This window comes from Hyperoodon ampullatus (assembly GCF_949752795.1).
Source record: "Hyperoodon ampullatus genome assembly, chromosome: 14".
Taxonomy (NCBI): Eukaryota; Metazoa; Chordata; class Mammalia; order Artiodactyla; family Ziphiidae; genus Hyperoodon; species Hyperoodon ampullatus.
The window spans coordinates 5632638-5646059 of NC_136927.1; the positions used below are offsets into that span (position 1 = coordinate 5632638).

Here is a 13422-nt window from a genome sequence, read left to right on the forward strand (position 1 = left end):
ATGAGAGAAACAGACCAAAGGAAGGAAACTGTGTTTTCTCATCGGGAGAGACGGGAGAGCTAGGCCCAGCCCGAAGGGCGGCGGCGCCCATTCCCAGCGGAAGCCACCTGCTTAGGGGGTCCTCACCCTCCTTCCCACACCTTCTTCTTCAAGAAGAGCCGTGTTTCCCCCTCAGCCTCCCCATCAACAAGGTGCAAGCTCTGGACTCTGAACTCAGAAAAGAGAGTTAAGACACCGACGCTGCCCCATAGGAGTTTACAGAGCGACACAGGGTAACTGCTGCAGTCCGAGCGTGAAGCGCTTGGGGTATAATGTTTCCAGGTTAATGGAGGCGCCCTCGGTAGGGGCAGCAGGAGGTGTACGTGCAGACAGAGGGGGTGTGTGAAACACCAGCACACCACAAAACGTTTATTTTTAAATAATAAATAAAGGAAAGGAAATACAGGCAAGGAAACATTCATGAAATCAAGTCACTAAAGTGCTCTCAAACATAAATTTTAAAAAACCAAGAAGCCTGGTCTGAACTTAAAACACTGTTTATAGATATTCAGCAGTTGTTCAGATATGGTCCTGTGCTGTTTCAGAAGGGAAGGGAGAAAGGGCTTTCTTGGTTGGAAGAGTTCCACAGACCCGATCAAAGGACACTCAGGAGGACATAGAATCATCGCCTAACAGGAAAATGAAAAAGTCCAAAGCCAAGTTCAAGGTAAAGATGTTATGTTTCATTCATATGAGGTCTGCATGAAGTCTTCAGTATCTATGAAGATATATGATTCTCTGTAGGTTAAAGAATTTTGTATTTTTGGATTCAGAGTAAGGACAGCAGACTTAACCTGTGAGTCTACACAGTATATTGGACCAAATCTTGGGATGTCTGGCAGTGAAAATGGGTTTTGGACTTAATATCCTCCCTCCTCAAGTTCTACAGAAGAGAATAAAAGTTTTACACCAAATTAACTGATTCATGTGCCTTTAAGGAATGATTTCCATTCTAGAATGAAATGGAATTTTCCATAAGTCACCATTTGTCTTCTTAAAGCAAGTGGCATTGCATTTCATCCTGACACCGGAAGAAGAAAATCCAACTGAGAGTATTTGTCTTCGACAACTTTTGTCTTTTGGAAAAAGCTGGTGAGGAATGTGCACATTTCCAGCCTTTGGTGGCGGAGAGGGGACCTGCAGCCTCATAAGGCCCCCTCCTTCCCTGGCTGGAGCCCCTCTGGCCGCTCAGAGTCTGAACATCCTTGGGCACCAGACCCCTGCTGCACTCTCTTGGTCTCCTGACGTGTGGTGCTGGAGAGGTCAATGGCCACGTCTTCCAAGCCGCTCTCAGGGCTGCCTTCCTCCAAGGCCCTCTGGGGTCCTGCCTGATGTGGGCTAGAACCTTCCTTGAGATGGTCAGAGCCCCAGAGTCCTGCCAGCTTTTCTTCACTTTCTGCTTTCCTTATCATCCCTGTGGATTTTTTATGCATCCCTTGCAAAAAAGGAAAATAAATAAAAACAGATATCTCTAAATACAGCAATTAAGTAAATTTCTTCCATGTCACTGTTCTCTAAATCCCATTAGAATTTCCCTTATTGGTACCTGTCTTGGGGCCTGCAGGAGAGTCTCGTAGGTAACTCTCAACATCAGGGGTTGTAGACTGGTGTCTGCCAGCTGGACACAGCCAGCAAAGTGCCTTGTTTGGATGACATGGTGATTTTTTAATTTTTATTTTAAAACTTGTTGGCAACATTTTAATATCAGGAGATTTACATCAAAAGTCAAACTTCCAGCTTCTCTCAAAAAGTCAGATGTCTGGCAGCACAAGGCCCAGTTTCTTGTTCGGCCACAGACCTGCGGACTCAGTAAGCTCCACCGCACCTGCTCGTGTAAACTAGGAGGGGTGGGCCCGGTTACCTGCCCAAAAGTTCCCTCCAGGCTCTCCAACCCTTGAGGGCAAAGACAATTGGTTTCTCCAGTCCCGGCATAGTGTCAGGTGGGTAGGGGTTCAAAAAGTGTTTGCTGAACAAAAACCCTCCTCCTCCCCAGCCTAAAATGCCCCCTGGGCCCCCTAATCCTAATCTCACACCCTGCCCAGCGTGCTGTCTGTCACTCATCCCTCCAAGCCCGAGTGTCTCTGGTAACAGCCAACAGACCAGTAAGGGTGCCAGCTCCTCAGAATAACCAGCCTCAAAGCTTGGACCTCACCAGTGAAGACTGTTCCAGCACCAAAAAGTAGGGCACAGAACAGCTACGCGGCAGATTATTAATGGCCGAGCCAGGACCAGGAACTGGACCACCTGAGTCCAGGGTGCAAGGGGTTAACAGTCTGCAGTTCACTGCCTGCACCTTCCCGCTTCCTATTACCATGAGCTCTGAACTGTATGGTTTCCAAAACCTCTAACAGCTCTCAACATTTGGGAAACATATTTCATGTAATGAAAGTGTGTCATTCCACTCATAAAACCAGGGCCTGATTGGACCTGTCTACACACTGCCTACATAGTTCCAATGAAAAATAAGGCAACTGATCAGAGTCCAAGGCTTGTAATTAATAAAATATCGGATGTGATATTCTGGGCCTGAATCTGAGTAAATTTACATTGCTTGGCTTGGCAATGGCCACTGGGCATGGGGACCCCCAACATCTCTGGCAGGACGCGGCCACAGGACCCTCTTCCTTACCCAGGAGCCAGGGCACACAGGAGCCCAGCAGGCCGCCCTCCGCGGAGCCGAGGACTGAGTCGGGCAGCGGGATGCAGTGTCGCACCATCGCCCCGTAGAGCCCGTACTCAGCCATCACGCTGCTGCCATCCCAGCGCTTCTCCCGCTTCCGCCACTTGGCCCGCCGGTTTTGAAACCAGACCTGGATTGAGGCGGGAGGGGAAGCAGAGAGCTTACGGGAGGAGACCCCAGCGCAGAGGGGCACGGGTGCACCCTCTTGGGGGCACCTGGGACCCAGGCCTTTCTCGTGGCTCGCAGGACTGGTCGTGCTGGGTGATGGGGACCAGTTTCCACCGAGGTTTCCACGGAGTCAGGGGTGACAAAAAATCAGAGTATCCCACAGTGTGTAAAGAAGTCGATTTTTACACTGATGGGAGCAGTTCACCAGGGCAATGGTCTCTTCTAACCTCGGTTGTTGGATTGCTTTATCTTAATAATAGTGTCGACTATTGTTAAGCTGTTTAAAAAGAGTGAGTGAGTGGCATATTTTCTCACCTGGCGAGGATGTGCTGTCAGCACAGAGGCTGAGGCACACACAGGACGGCTTTCTGTAAAGACAAAGACCAATCCTGTGTGCCTGTGAGTGCGTGTTCCAGGGCCAGATGTGCATATGGCATGGGGGCAGTTTGCAGAAAAGCCTCGTCAGGCTATTTACACTGGCTTCTTTGAGAGTTTGCAATGGAGTGAGAGTCATTTTTTTATTGGTATCTTGACATAGTTTCTAGATGCAGCACACACTGTGTAATTTTTAAGAATGATTTAATAAAAGGAAAACAGGCTTGAAGGTTACAGGGGTCATCCTCTCTAAATGAACACAAATAAAATCTCTGGCATCTAAGTAACCTTCGGTTTGGGTGCGGAGGGGGAAGTGCTAGGCTGTTTAGAGGTGGCTATGGGCTGATTCATTGCATGTAAGGACATGTTCTCTGTGGTGTCTCTGGGTGGTGGGACCTGCACCTGTATTCGGTCTTCGGGGAGTTCAGTCTTCACGGCCAGCATTTCCCGGGCATACACATCAGGGTAGTGGGCCTCGCTGAAGGCCTTCTCCAGCTCTTCCAGCTGGTGGGCGGTGAAGACGGTCCTGGAGGGAGGCCCGAACACACACGTGGGCACATGTCCACAGGAGGCTGCAAGGCTTCCAGCCTCAGAGGACCCCATGGCTGGCCCCTCTTTGTCCACTTCATGAAAACTGGATGCCCACCTCTGAATGATTAGCCTCTGGAAAGTCCACAATTTAGTTCAGACCAAACAAAGTTCTTTAGGTCTTTTTTTCTCCTCAATGAATTCCATCAACTCATTCTAAGAAGACCCATTTTAAAGGCCCACAAAATTGTGTCTTTAAAATGCTACCAAGGCTGACCTGCAGCCCCCTGGGAACTGCAGAATTACATTCCCAAATGGCTACTGAGCCCTTCCCGCTGCTGCCCTAACGCAGGGCCAGCTGGTTCTCAGGCACTGTGTCCCAAGGAAAGGGGTGAGGGCAGGTACCTATGCCTCCGCTTCTTCCTCTTGCCGGGGGCGGGGGACGCCTTCAGGCCACTCCTGTCTTCAGATGGGCTGTCCTCATCTATTAGCACAAGGAGAGAAGGAGGACTTTAAAGGTGAGCATATTTTTCACTTTGTTTTCTGGATTTTACTTTGAGGATTGACGCTATGAACCTGTTGGGGGTGTGAATATTTACAAGCTCGCATTTTTCACACTGCTCCAGGTGCTGAGCTTAGCACTGCTCATGCATTATCACCGTTATTCTCCATAAATTAAAAGAACTCCAAAGCAGCTGCTATTATTATTCTCTTTTTACAGAGGAGGAAACCAAGGCACAGAGAGATTAAGTAACTTGCCCAAGATCACACAGGTAGTCAACAGTGAGGTTGGGATTCAAACCCCAGACTGTGTGAAGCCAAAGCTACGTGAACACTAATTGCATTTCCTGTCCCTTCAGCTTCCAAAGTCATCCACTTCCTTCTGCCTCTATCTCACCTTCCTCATCTTAACCAATACGCCAACATTTCTCAAAGGGAGGACGGAGGTTTGTGACATCAGACCCTCATCAGAGCTGGCCCCCTGCCCTGCTGTACTGATTCCAAACCTCTGGAAGTGGGATCTGGGAAATTCATTCTTGGCAAATGTGCCCAGATGATTCATAGATGGCAGGTGAAATAATTTTAAGAACCCACTCCACTATGCTTTATCTTTTGAAATCCATTATATCAAAAGATCTAGGTTGAAGGGAAGGTTAGAAGACCAAACTATTGTCAGGTTCATTGTTAAAAAGCATATTTGCTTCAAAACACTAAAAAGTGAATTAAGAAATGCAAAAATAGTAAAATAATGTCAGTTTTACTCCTACATCAATTACCTCTCCAGAAAAATTGGATTATAATATTATGCTATCCATGCTGTCCAATCTGGTATACCAATAGATATATAAGGTGGGCTTCCCTGGTGGCGCAGTGGTTGAGAGTCCGCCTGCCGATGCAGGGGACACGGGTTCGTGCCCCCATCTGGGAAGATCCCACATACCGCGGAGCGGCTGGGCCCGTGAGCCATGGCCGCTGAGCCTGCGCGTCCGGAGCCTGTGCTCCGCAACGGGAGAGGCCACAACAGTGAGAGGCCCGCGTACCGCAAAAAGAAAAAAAAAAAAAGATATATAAGGTTATTGAGATGTGAAATGTGGCCAATCTGAATTGAGACCAGCTGTAAATGTGAAATAGTCAGTGGATTTTGAAGACTTAATACCCCCAAAAGTAAAATATTAATAATTTTTTATATTGAGTATATGTAAAATGACAATGTTTTGTATGTATTGGATTAAATAAGATAGAGTATTTAAATTTGTTTCAACTATTTATTTTTCCTTTTTAGCGTGGCTCTGAGAAACTTTCATTACTCGCAGTCACATGATGTTTCTACTGGACAGTGTTGGTCTTGGTCTTGAGAAACGCCCTCACAGGCTAGGATGCAGTTGCATTTTGCCTTTAGTTTTATGGTCCTCACACGGAAAGAGCCCATCCTATGAAGGTGGTTCCTGCATTTTTAGTGAAACTAATGGTGGGGTTCACTTGATCTTACCTAGACACTCATAAAACAAAGTCCTTTTAGACCTGGGTGGACGCTGGCCTGCCTGCTGATCCCGCCTGCTTTTTTTTTTTTTTTTTTGCCGCGCTGTGGGGCATGCAGGATCTTAGTTATTCCCGGACCACCATACCAGCTTCAGTGGAAGCGCAGAGTCTTAACCACTGGACCTACAGGGAAGTCCCCCGCCTGCTTCCTTTAATCAGCAGTGGAGACCACTGCACTGTTTCTGCCTCCACTGCCTGGATGCTCAGCTCTGCGGTCTGCTACATAGTTTCTCTCCGTCCACCTCTTCTCGTGTAATTCTCCGTTCTCTTCCCCCACACCCCAAACCTCTCGATTTCTCGGCCCTGTCTTTGTAGATTTCCATTGCTCCCTTCTGTTCCCCACAATCCACCCCGACTTCTCTGAGGAGCTGGGCACAGCTACCATAAGACGGGCGAGCTTGCTTCTCACGTGCTGGGAGGAGGGGAGAAGCGCGGTACCCAGACTGGCTTTTCAGCACAGGGAGGAGGACAGTTCCAGGCCTCCGCCCCGCGCTCTCCAAGAGCCGGACAATTCGTCAATCAATTCAGCGAACCCTCCAGCTCTGGCGGGCACCGGGTTCTGTGCCACTGACAAACGAGGCAGGCCCAGGCCTCCCGCCCTCCGCCGTTCCCAGAGGCCGAGCCTCGCGCGGGCACGGGGGAAAGGCCCTCGGAGACCGCGGCCGGGTCGCTGAGACCCCAGGGTGGGTCCGGACCGGGTGGTGGTGGTGTCCGCGGGGCAGCGGCGACCAGACTCGGAGGAGAGGCCAGGGGCAGAGGGCGCGGCTGCGAGAATGCGTTCCCTGGCGAGGCCACGCTCTGGGGTTCCGACTTCCCTAGATCTGGGGGGCTGCGTTGGGCTTGGCGGGGCCCCGGAGTGTCACCCTGCGCGCCTGAGCCGAGGGAAGGGACGGGAGCGGCACGGACTGGCCTTACCGGACGTCGAGACGCTCTCGCTGCGCTTCTGGCGGGCGGCCGGGGTCGGTGGGCGGCCGGGGACTTGCGGGGCGCTGGGCTCAGGGCCCTCGGGCGGCAGGAGGGGCACGTCTGCGAGGAGGAGGCAGGGCGCCCGGGCGGCCGCAGGGGGCTGCGCGCCGAAGCCGCAGAGGAGGCCGAGCCCCAGAGGGAGAGCCCCGCGCGCCAAGCAGGAGCCCCAGAGCCCTGGACCCCCGCAGGGCGCGGCCGCGGCGCCTTCGCAGCCGGATCCCGGCTCGGGGCCAGCAGGTGCGGGCAGCTCAGCCTCCAGGCCCAGCAGGTCGGTGATGGCAAAGCCCCGGGGGCGCGAGCCGGTGGGCGGGCCTCCGGGCACCAGTGCCCTGCTCCTGGCACGCCCGTCGGAAAGCGCGTCCCGACCGGTCATGGTTTCTTAGGCGGCGAGGCTGGACCCTCTCTCGGTCACCTTTGCGGAGGGGGCGCAGCTCTGAGGACGATTTATACAGTCGGGCGCCAGGAGGGCTCCAATCAGCGGGGCGCGGATGCGTCACGCCTTGGACCCCGCGAGATGGGGACGCCACCAGTTTCCCTCCCTTCGGTCGCCGCCCTCCCAGCTGCGGTCCCCTCAATCAGCTCCCTCTCCCCTCTCCTTTCCAGTTGTCCCCCTGCCCACCCCCACTCCCGTTCTCGGTGGGAGGAAAATAGGCAGCAGACAACTCTATTCCTAACATAGAGTCGTCCCCTCCCTAAACCTCTACTCTGAAAGCCGTAGGTTCCAGATCCCAATTCTCTTCTCTCCCCTTCCTGATACTCCGGCGGAGGCCCTGCTCGCAGCTTCCCTGAAGTCTCCCTCCCCGCATCCAGTCGCCCATTAAGACCAAGGCCCCATTCCCAGCCACACTCTCAACACTACCACCAATATGACCCCCTCCAGCCCTCCAACACCACCGCCAGAGGCAAGGCCTTCCCTGAAAATCCCCAAGGGGAAAGGAGTGGAAAACGTTCATTTAACCCGTGCCCACTCCACCTCCAGCCAAACCCACCCCAGCGTTCTAATGGCCGAGCCGTCGGGGTCGCAAAATTCACACACTGAAGGAGCTGAAGAAGAAGAGAGAGGCGGGAGCGGCCGGGCCGGGCCAGGGCGTCGGAGAAGGGTGCCAGGTTTTGCAAACTGCATTACAGGAGGTCCAGTGAAATCAGAATTTCAGATGAACTGTGATTCTTTTAAATTATAAGTGTGTACCAGTATTTTATCTGGTGACCCCTAAGTGGGGATGGTAAATTGGAAAATAGGGCCTGTCTACTGGGACCCACCCCTCTTCATGGAGGCTAACACATTATTGTCAGATTTTATGACTATTCAAAGAAAGCCTGATTTTCACGTGCAGCGCCCATATTTGTTAAAGTGGGCACGAAACAAAACACGTGGGTAAACCTCTCCTGGCTCGCACTCCGAAAATTTGAGCCCACCCAACCTGAATCGCTCGGAGCCCTGAGCCCACCCTTCTCCAACGCGGAACCCGGGAAGCAGAATCTCCCAGTCCCGCCCCTGAGGGCGAGCGGCCAGGCGGGCGCCCAGCGAGGGGTGCGGCAGCTCTCACAGCGCCGCGCGGACGCCCCACGGGTCTCTGCGCCCACCATCAGCACAGCCGGAGCCGGAGTCGGACCCCGAGCCGAGCGGGGACGAGCCGGAGCCCGAGCCGGACCGGAACCCGAGCCGAGGAGGAACCCGAGCTGGAGCCGAACCCGGCAAAGTGGATCTACAGCTGGCTGCGCCTCGGGGTGGGTCCTCTGCAAACCTGAGGATTAAACGAGAGGCTTCCGATAAAGATAATTACAAGAGGCTGCGCATTAACTTTTCATTATTAAAAGAAGACCCAAATCTCCCCCTCGCAAGCTGTTCCCGGGATTAGCAAAACAATAACTTTCCTTTGGGATAATTGTCCTTTGAGTCGCTCGGGGTCGGGGGCGGCTTTAGACGCCAGCGTCGTTTTTGGCTCCGCCAGGAATTTCTCCCTAAATTTATCTCTGGGTTTAGGGGAAGGTGTTAGGGGTACAGGACCCAGCCAAGATGCCCGGCAGAGCAGAAGTTTGTAAATCAGAATTTGGGGCCGCAGTTAAGGAAGACAGCTAACGATGCACACATTTGCAGGCGTCCGGAGCAGGCAGGCTGGACAATCGGCCTTGAGGCGGCCCCGCCCGGGGCATTTGCAAGGGCCGGTCTCAGAGGCAGACGTGTGCGCCGCACCTGCAGCTTGGAGGGCCGACGGCGCCCCCTCGCCTGGGCCCGGGCCTCGAAGTTTCTGTCCCCCAGCCTCTGTCAGAGGAGGCCTCAAGTAGATGGCCAGGGACCCAGAGGTACCAAAAGGCCATCCGGGAGGAGGCCAACTTCGACAGCACCACACGGTGACCGCCACTCAGTGCCAACAGCACACCGGTTTCCAACCCCTTCGGAAGGATATTATAAAACCCATTTTGCAGACGAGAGAAACTGAGGTGTATTAACCAGCTCACACCTGACACGGAGAGAGAAATCGGGAGAGCAAAGCGAAGCAGAGAGAGACCCCGAGAGCCCCGAGGTTGGAGCTATAAGGGGACCTTGCAATTCCTGGACAGAAGAGTCACTACCTCCTCCTCCGGCCACACCGCGGGAGGGACCAGGATGGAGGGAGAGCTGAACCCCGGGCGCCTTCCCTTCCGCGGCGTGGCGGCGGCGGGAGCGCGGCGCGGGCGGGCATTCTCACTGCCCCGTCCGGGGTAAGAAGCGCCCCGCCCTGCTACGCTAATCCGCGCCACCACTCCCACCCCCTAGCTCCTGCGGGGGATCGCGGGTCCACTCGCGCCCCTCGACTCTGCGGGATCGGCTCAGAAGACCCCACCCCTGGGGAGCCGGCGAGCGCTCTGCGCAGCGTCCGCCCAGTGGGGGAAGCGCGTCCAGTGCTTTAGGAGACTTGGAAATGGAGCGAGCCGGCTCCGAGCCCACCCACGTTCCGCGCGTCCCTCCGGGCGCCCGGGCGGTTGCCGAGTCTACGCAAGTGGGCGACAGCGTTGGGGAACCCCTCGGCCGCCGGCGGGGTGGAAGGTAGGCGCCTCCCAGCCCCCCTCCCAGCATATACAAATCTGCGTTCAGAGCCAGAGCCCTCTAGCGTGTGCCCGCCTGGGTCAACCCCTGGAGTCGTTTTGGAACCCTAAATCCGTTAAGGGGTCCGGATCTGCCTTCATCAACCAGGATTATCTGGGATTTAACTAATCAGTAAAGGTTTCTCCGCTCAGTATTTTCCAGGGAAGGTTTCCAGCCCCTGTCTGTGGCCAGCCACGAATGTGCTCTCCGCTTCCCTCGTTCCCTCGTTCTCCCTGCCTGGACGCGTCCCGGCTCCTCGCCACGCCGGCTGAGGCTGGCCGGGGTGTAAGTGGCTCAACGACAGCCGTCTCGGGCTTTTCGGAGCCGCCCCCGGCCAGGCTGGTAGTATACAGCGCAGATGCGCTAGGAGTGGGATGCGCACCGCGAATAGAGCATCGCGTGTGTCTGCACGTTGGAACCCTATGGCTCTGCTTCTCTGGATTTTCCTCCCGCCTCTGTCTGCTCCTTCTCGGTTGCCTTTGTGTCCCCTTTAAAGGCTGTTGTAGCAGATGCTGTTTTGCCCTGTCCACATCTGTGCCCTGACCATTCTGCCTGCAGCCTGCAGGGCCTCCAGTGCCCAGGGCCCACGTCTTTGCCTGGGGGCTTTCTCTGGTCTGCAGAGTCCTCTGGCCAGAGGGGCCAAGGAATACATGCCCTGAGAAGCCGAGGACCAAAGAAGGCAGGAGTCGGAGTATAAACACGGCCCCAGGTCTTCAGTGGGATAACTCAGGCCTTCCAGAAGTCCCCAGCCGGGTTTGCCCAAGTTATCACTAATTATCACATCCCATATTGCTTTCTTCCTAAGTGCTATGGGTGCCCCACCCAGAGCCCCTTTCCTGGGCTCTTGCACCTCCCCCCACCCTATCCCTACACCACCCAATCCCACACCTCACACCCCACCCCACTGTAGGCTCTCGCCCCTAATCAGGAGAACTGCCCTCTGCTAACAAATGCCTCTAACCCAGGCCACACCCACACCCACACCCACACCCACATACACAATGGTTGATCGACTGATATGACTTGGTAGGAGGCTGCCCCCTTACCCTCGGAGGGACAGTTGTGCAGAGCCGTCTCTGCTTCAAACCCCTTTCGGCTCACGGGTCAGGCCAAGGCTCATCTGGACCCCAGTGTTCATCTTCGTGCACCCTTTCCCTCCTCTCTGGACCCCTCACTGCTGAATTCCCCCTCCCTCCCCCCATAAAGCTCATGCAGCCAGACCGTGCTTTGGGCTCTGCTTCTAGAGACCTGTTCCTGTCTCACTGTTGAACTCCCCTACTGGCATTGCCTGAAATCCCCTCCCAGATAAACGACTTATCCTGGAGGCTCAGAGTCCACTCTGGGTTTTGTACAGGAGTAGTGGTGAGTGTCCAGTGGCTACTCTGCGCTCCCTGACGCTGCCCCACTGTTCCCTGAATAATTTGGCCTCGTTCACAGATGCCTGGCCTGTCACGGCCCTGCTCTTTTTCTCCAAACTTTCATCAGTCTTGGGGGAAAAAAAAAGTGATGCCATCCTGTAAACTTCTTGGCAGCATGAGTTGGCTGGCTGTGGTTCCTATGGTTTGCATCCAAGAACGCTGTCTTGGGCACTGGGCTTCCTTCCACCTCTGGTGTCTCCCCCACCATCTTTGTGCCCCTTCCCACGCCCCCAGCAATCCGTCTTTATTCCACAGCCACAGGGACCCTGCCATGGAGGCCCAGTCCAAAGGGCTCCTCCGGCTGAGTCCTTCCCAGATTCCCCACACCCAGCCGTAAAACTCTCTCCTGGGCCAGGTGCTGTGCCAAGCGCTAGACACACATCAGTTAATTTAATACTTGTGACAAACCTAACGAGGGAGGCCTATTATTATCCCCATTTTGTGGTTGAGAAAACTGAGGGGCAGATCTGCAACTCGCCTGGCAGGCCTTGGAGAGGTCGGGACCCAAAGCCTGACTGTCGGGCCTGAAGCAGCGAAGTCCCAGTGGGGAAAATGACCATGTCAGGGGTTCCCTACACTTTTCTGAAGTTCAGCATTGGTTTTATTTTTAATTTCTAGGTGCTGAGGGCCTATAAAGCCCTCAGTCTTGCACTGCTCCAGGTGCTGTCAGTCAGCGGTGTTGCGGGCTTGAGGCAGATTTCTGCAGGAGGCTCGGGTGCCTATGCTCCGTCTCTTCTCTTTAGGTCCTGAGATAACAGGGAAACCCCAAGTAGGAACCCAGGTAACACTTTGGCCCCCGGGACTGTATTTCCCTTCTTCCTTCCCTGACCTCCACCCACCTCTGTCCTCTTTCCTCTCCCCACCCCCTTCCTCCTCAGCTCCTCTTTCACTTCAGCTCATCAAAAGAGCTCATGGCCACACTCCTCAAGTCCCATCGGTAAGTCCAACAAACCCCAAGACCAGATGAAATGCAGGAGCCAGTACAGCAGCCAGCACTGAGCGGGGATCCCTGAGCAGAGGAAGACTCCGGGAAGGCCTGCATGGCCTCCCCAAGGGGACAGTGACCTGCAGATGGAAGCAGGTGTGTTGCTTGGGCATCAGCAGCGTGGGGGGTGGTGACGTAGGCTATGTCGGCCAACAGGTCATGGGAAGGGGTCACTAAGGGCAGGTGGGTGCTGTGGGTGACTTTCATTCCCAGTGTCAAGTGTTAGGTCATCTACTGGCAATTGAGGAAACTATCTAACAGCAAATAACATGCTTTTAGCCAGTTCGCAGTGGCAGTGAATACACGATCACCGCCCTGACTCACGTGTAGTCACCCAGGCTCTTGGCCAGGGTGAGATGTGTTCTCCCGGGGAGACGGAGCTGCAGGTTCCTCACCGGAGACACAGGCGCCTCCCACCTGAAGGAGGTCCTCCCTTGCCCCACTGCGCTCAGCTCCTGCCCGCTCCCCGCAACGCACCTCCACGATTGTAATTACTCATTTGCCTGCTGGTTTACTGCTCTTTACCTGGCCCCCTAATCAGACCCCGAAGCTGGCACTGACTGCTGGCTGCCCACCAGCCCAGGTCACCTGCAGCACCTGTAGACAGTTCCCAAACACACCTCAACACCTGCCTGACGATGTGCACAGGCCCCGGGAGTGCACCGGCCGGGCCTGGGGCCCTGGGGAGGTAACGCCCCCAGCAGCAACCCTCCAAGGACGATTGGGAGTTGGTGGGTAAACACCCCAGCATCCTTGTCAGTTTGGGCTGAGATGGGTTCAGTCTCAGTCGCTCCCAGCACCCGGTCAGGATGGAGACCCGCAAACCCCACTCATTATCACCACCTTCCCTGTGTCTTGCCCCCCTCATCAGGGCTGCCTAGTTTCATCTTCCAGACGAACTATTTCACCCAATCCCCGTCCTCAGGGTCTGCTTTGGGGGAACCCACCCCTAGACAATCGGTAAGCTCCACAAGACAAGGGCCGGGCCGTCCTGGCGCCCGTGGGCCCGGCATCCCGCGCACGGCCAGGATTTGTTGAGGGAAGGAATCCGCGGCGGATGGACGTGAACTTCAGCGGCGCGGCACTGCCTCGGTACTTCTCCTCGAGAGCCCCTCCCCCACTCCCAAGGCCAGGTCGGAGGAGGGTGGGCTGAGAG

The 13422-nt window shown here is 54.9% G+C and overlaps 1 protein-coding gene across 1 annotated transcript; it reads right to left on the reverse strand.

Moving 5' to 3' along the window:
- Nucleotides 1-1184: 1184 nt before the first annotated feature.
- On the reverse strand, nt 1185-7169 carry VSX1 (visual system homeobox 1; the record flags this gene model as incomplete). The annotated part of the gene is made up of 5 exons (XM_079719134.1): nt 1185-1474; nt 2669-2849; nt 3665-3788; nt 4196-4274; nt 6746-7169. The coding sequence occupies 5 exons, from the start codon at nt 7167-7169 to the stop codon at nt 1185-1187; spliced, it is 1098 nt and encodes a 365-aa protein (XP_079575260.1).
- Nucleotides 7170-13422: the final 6253 nt, after the last annotated feature.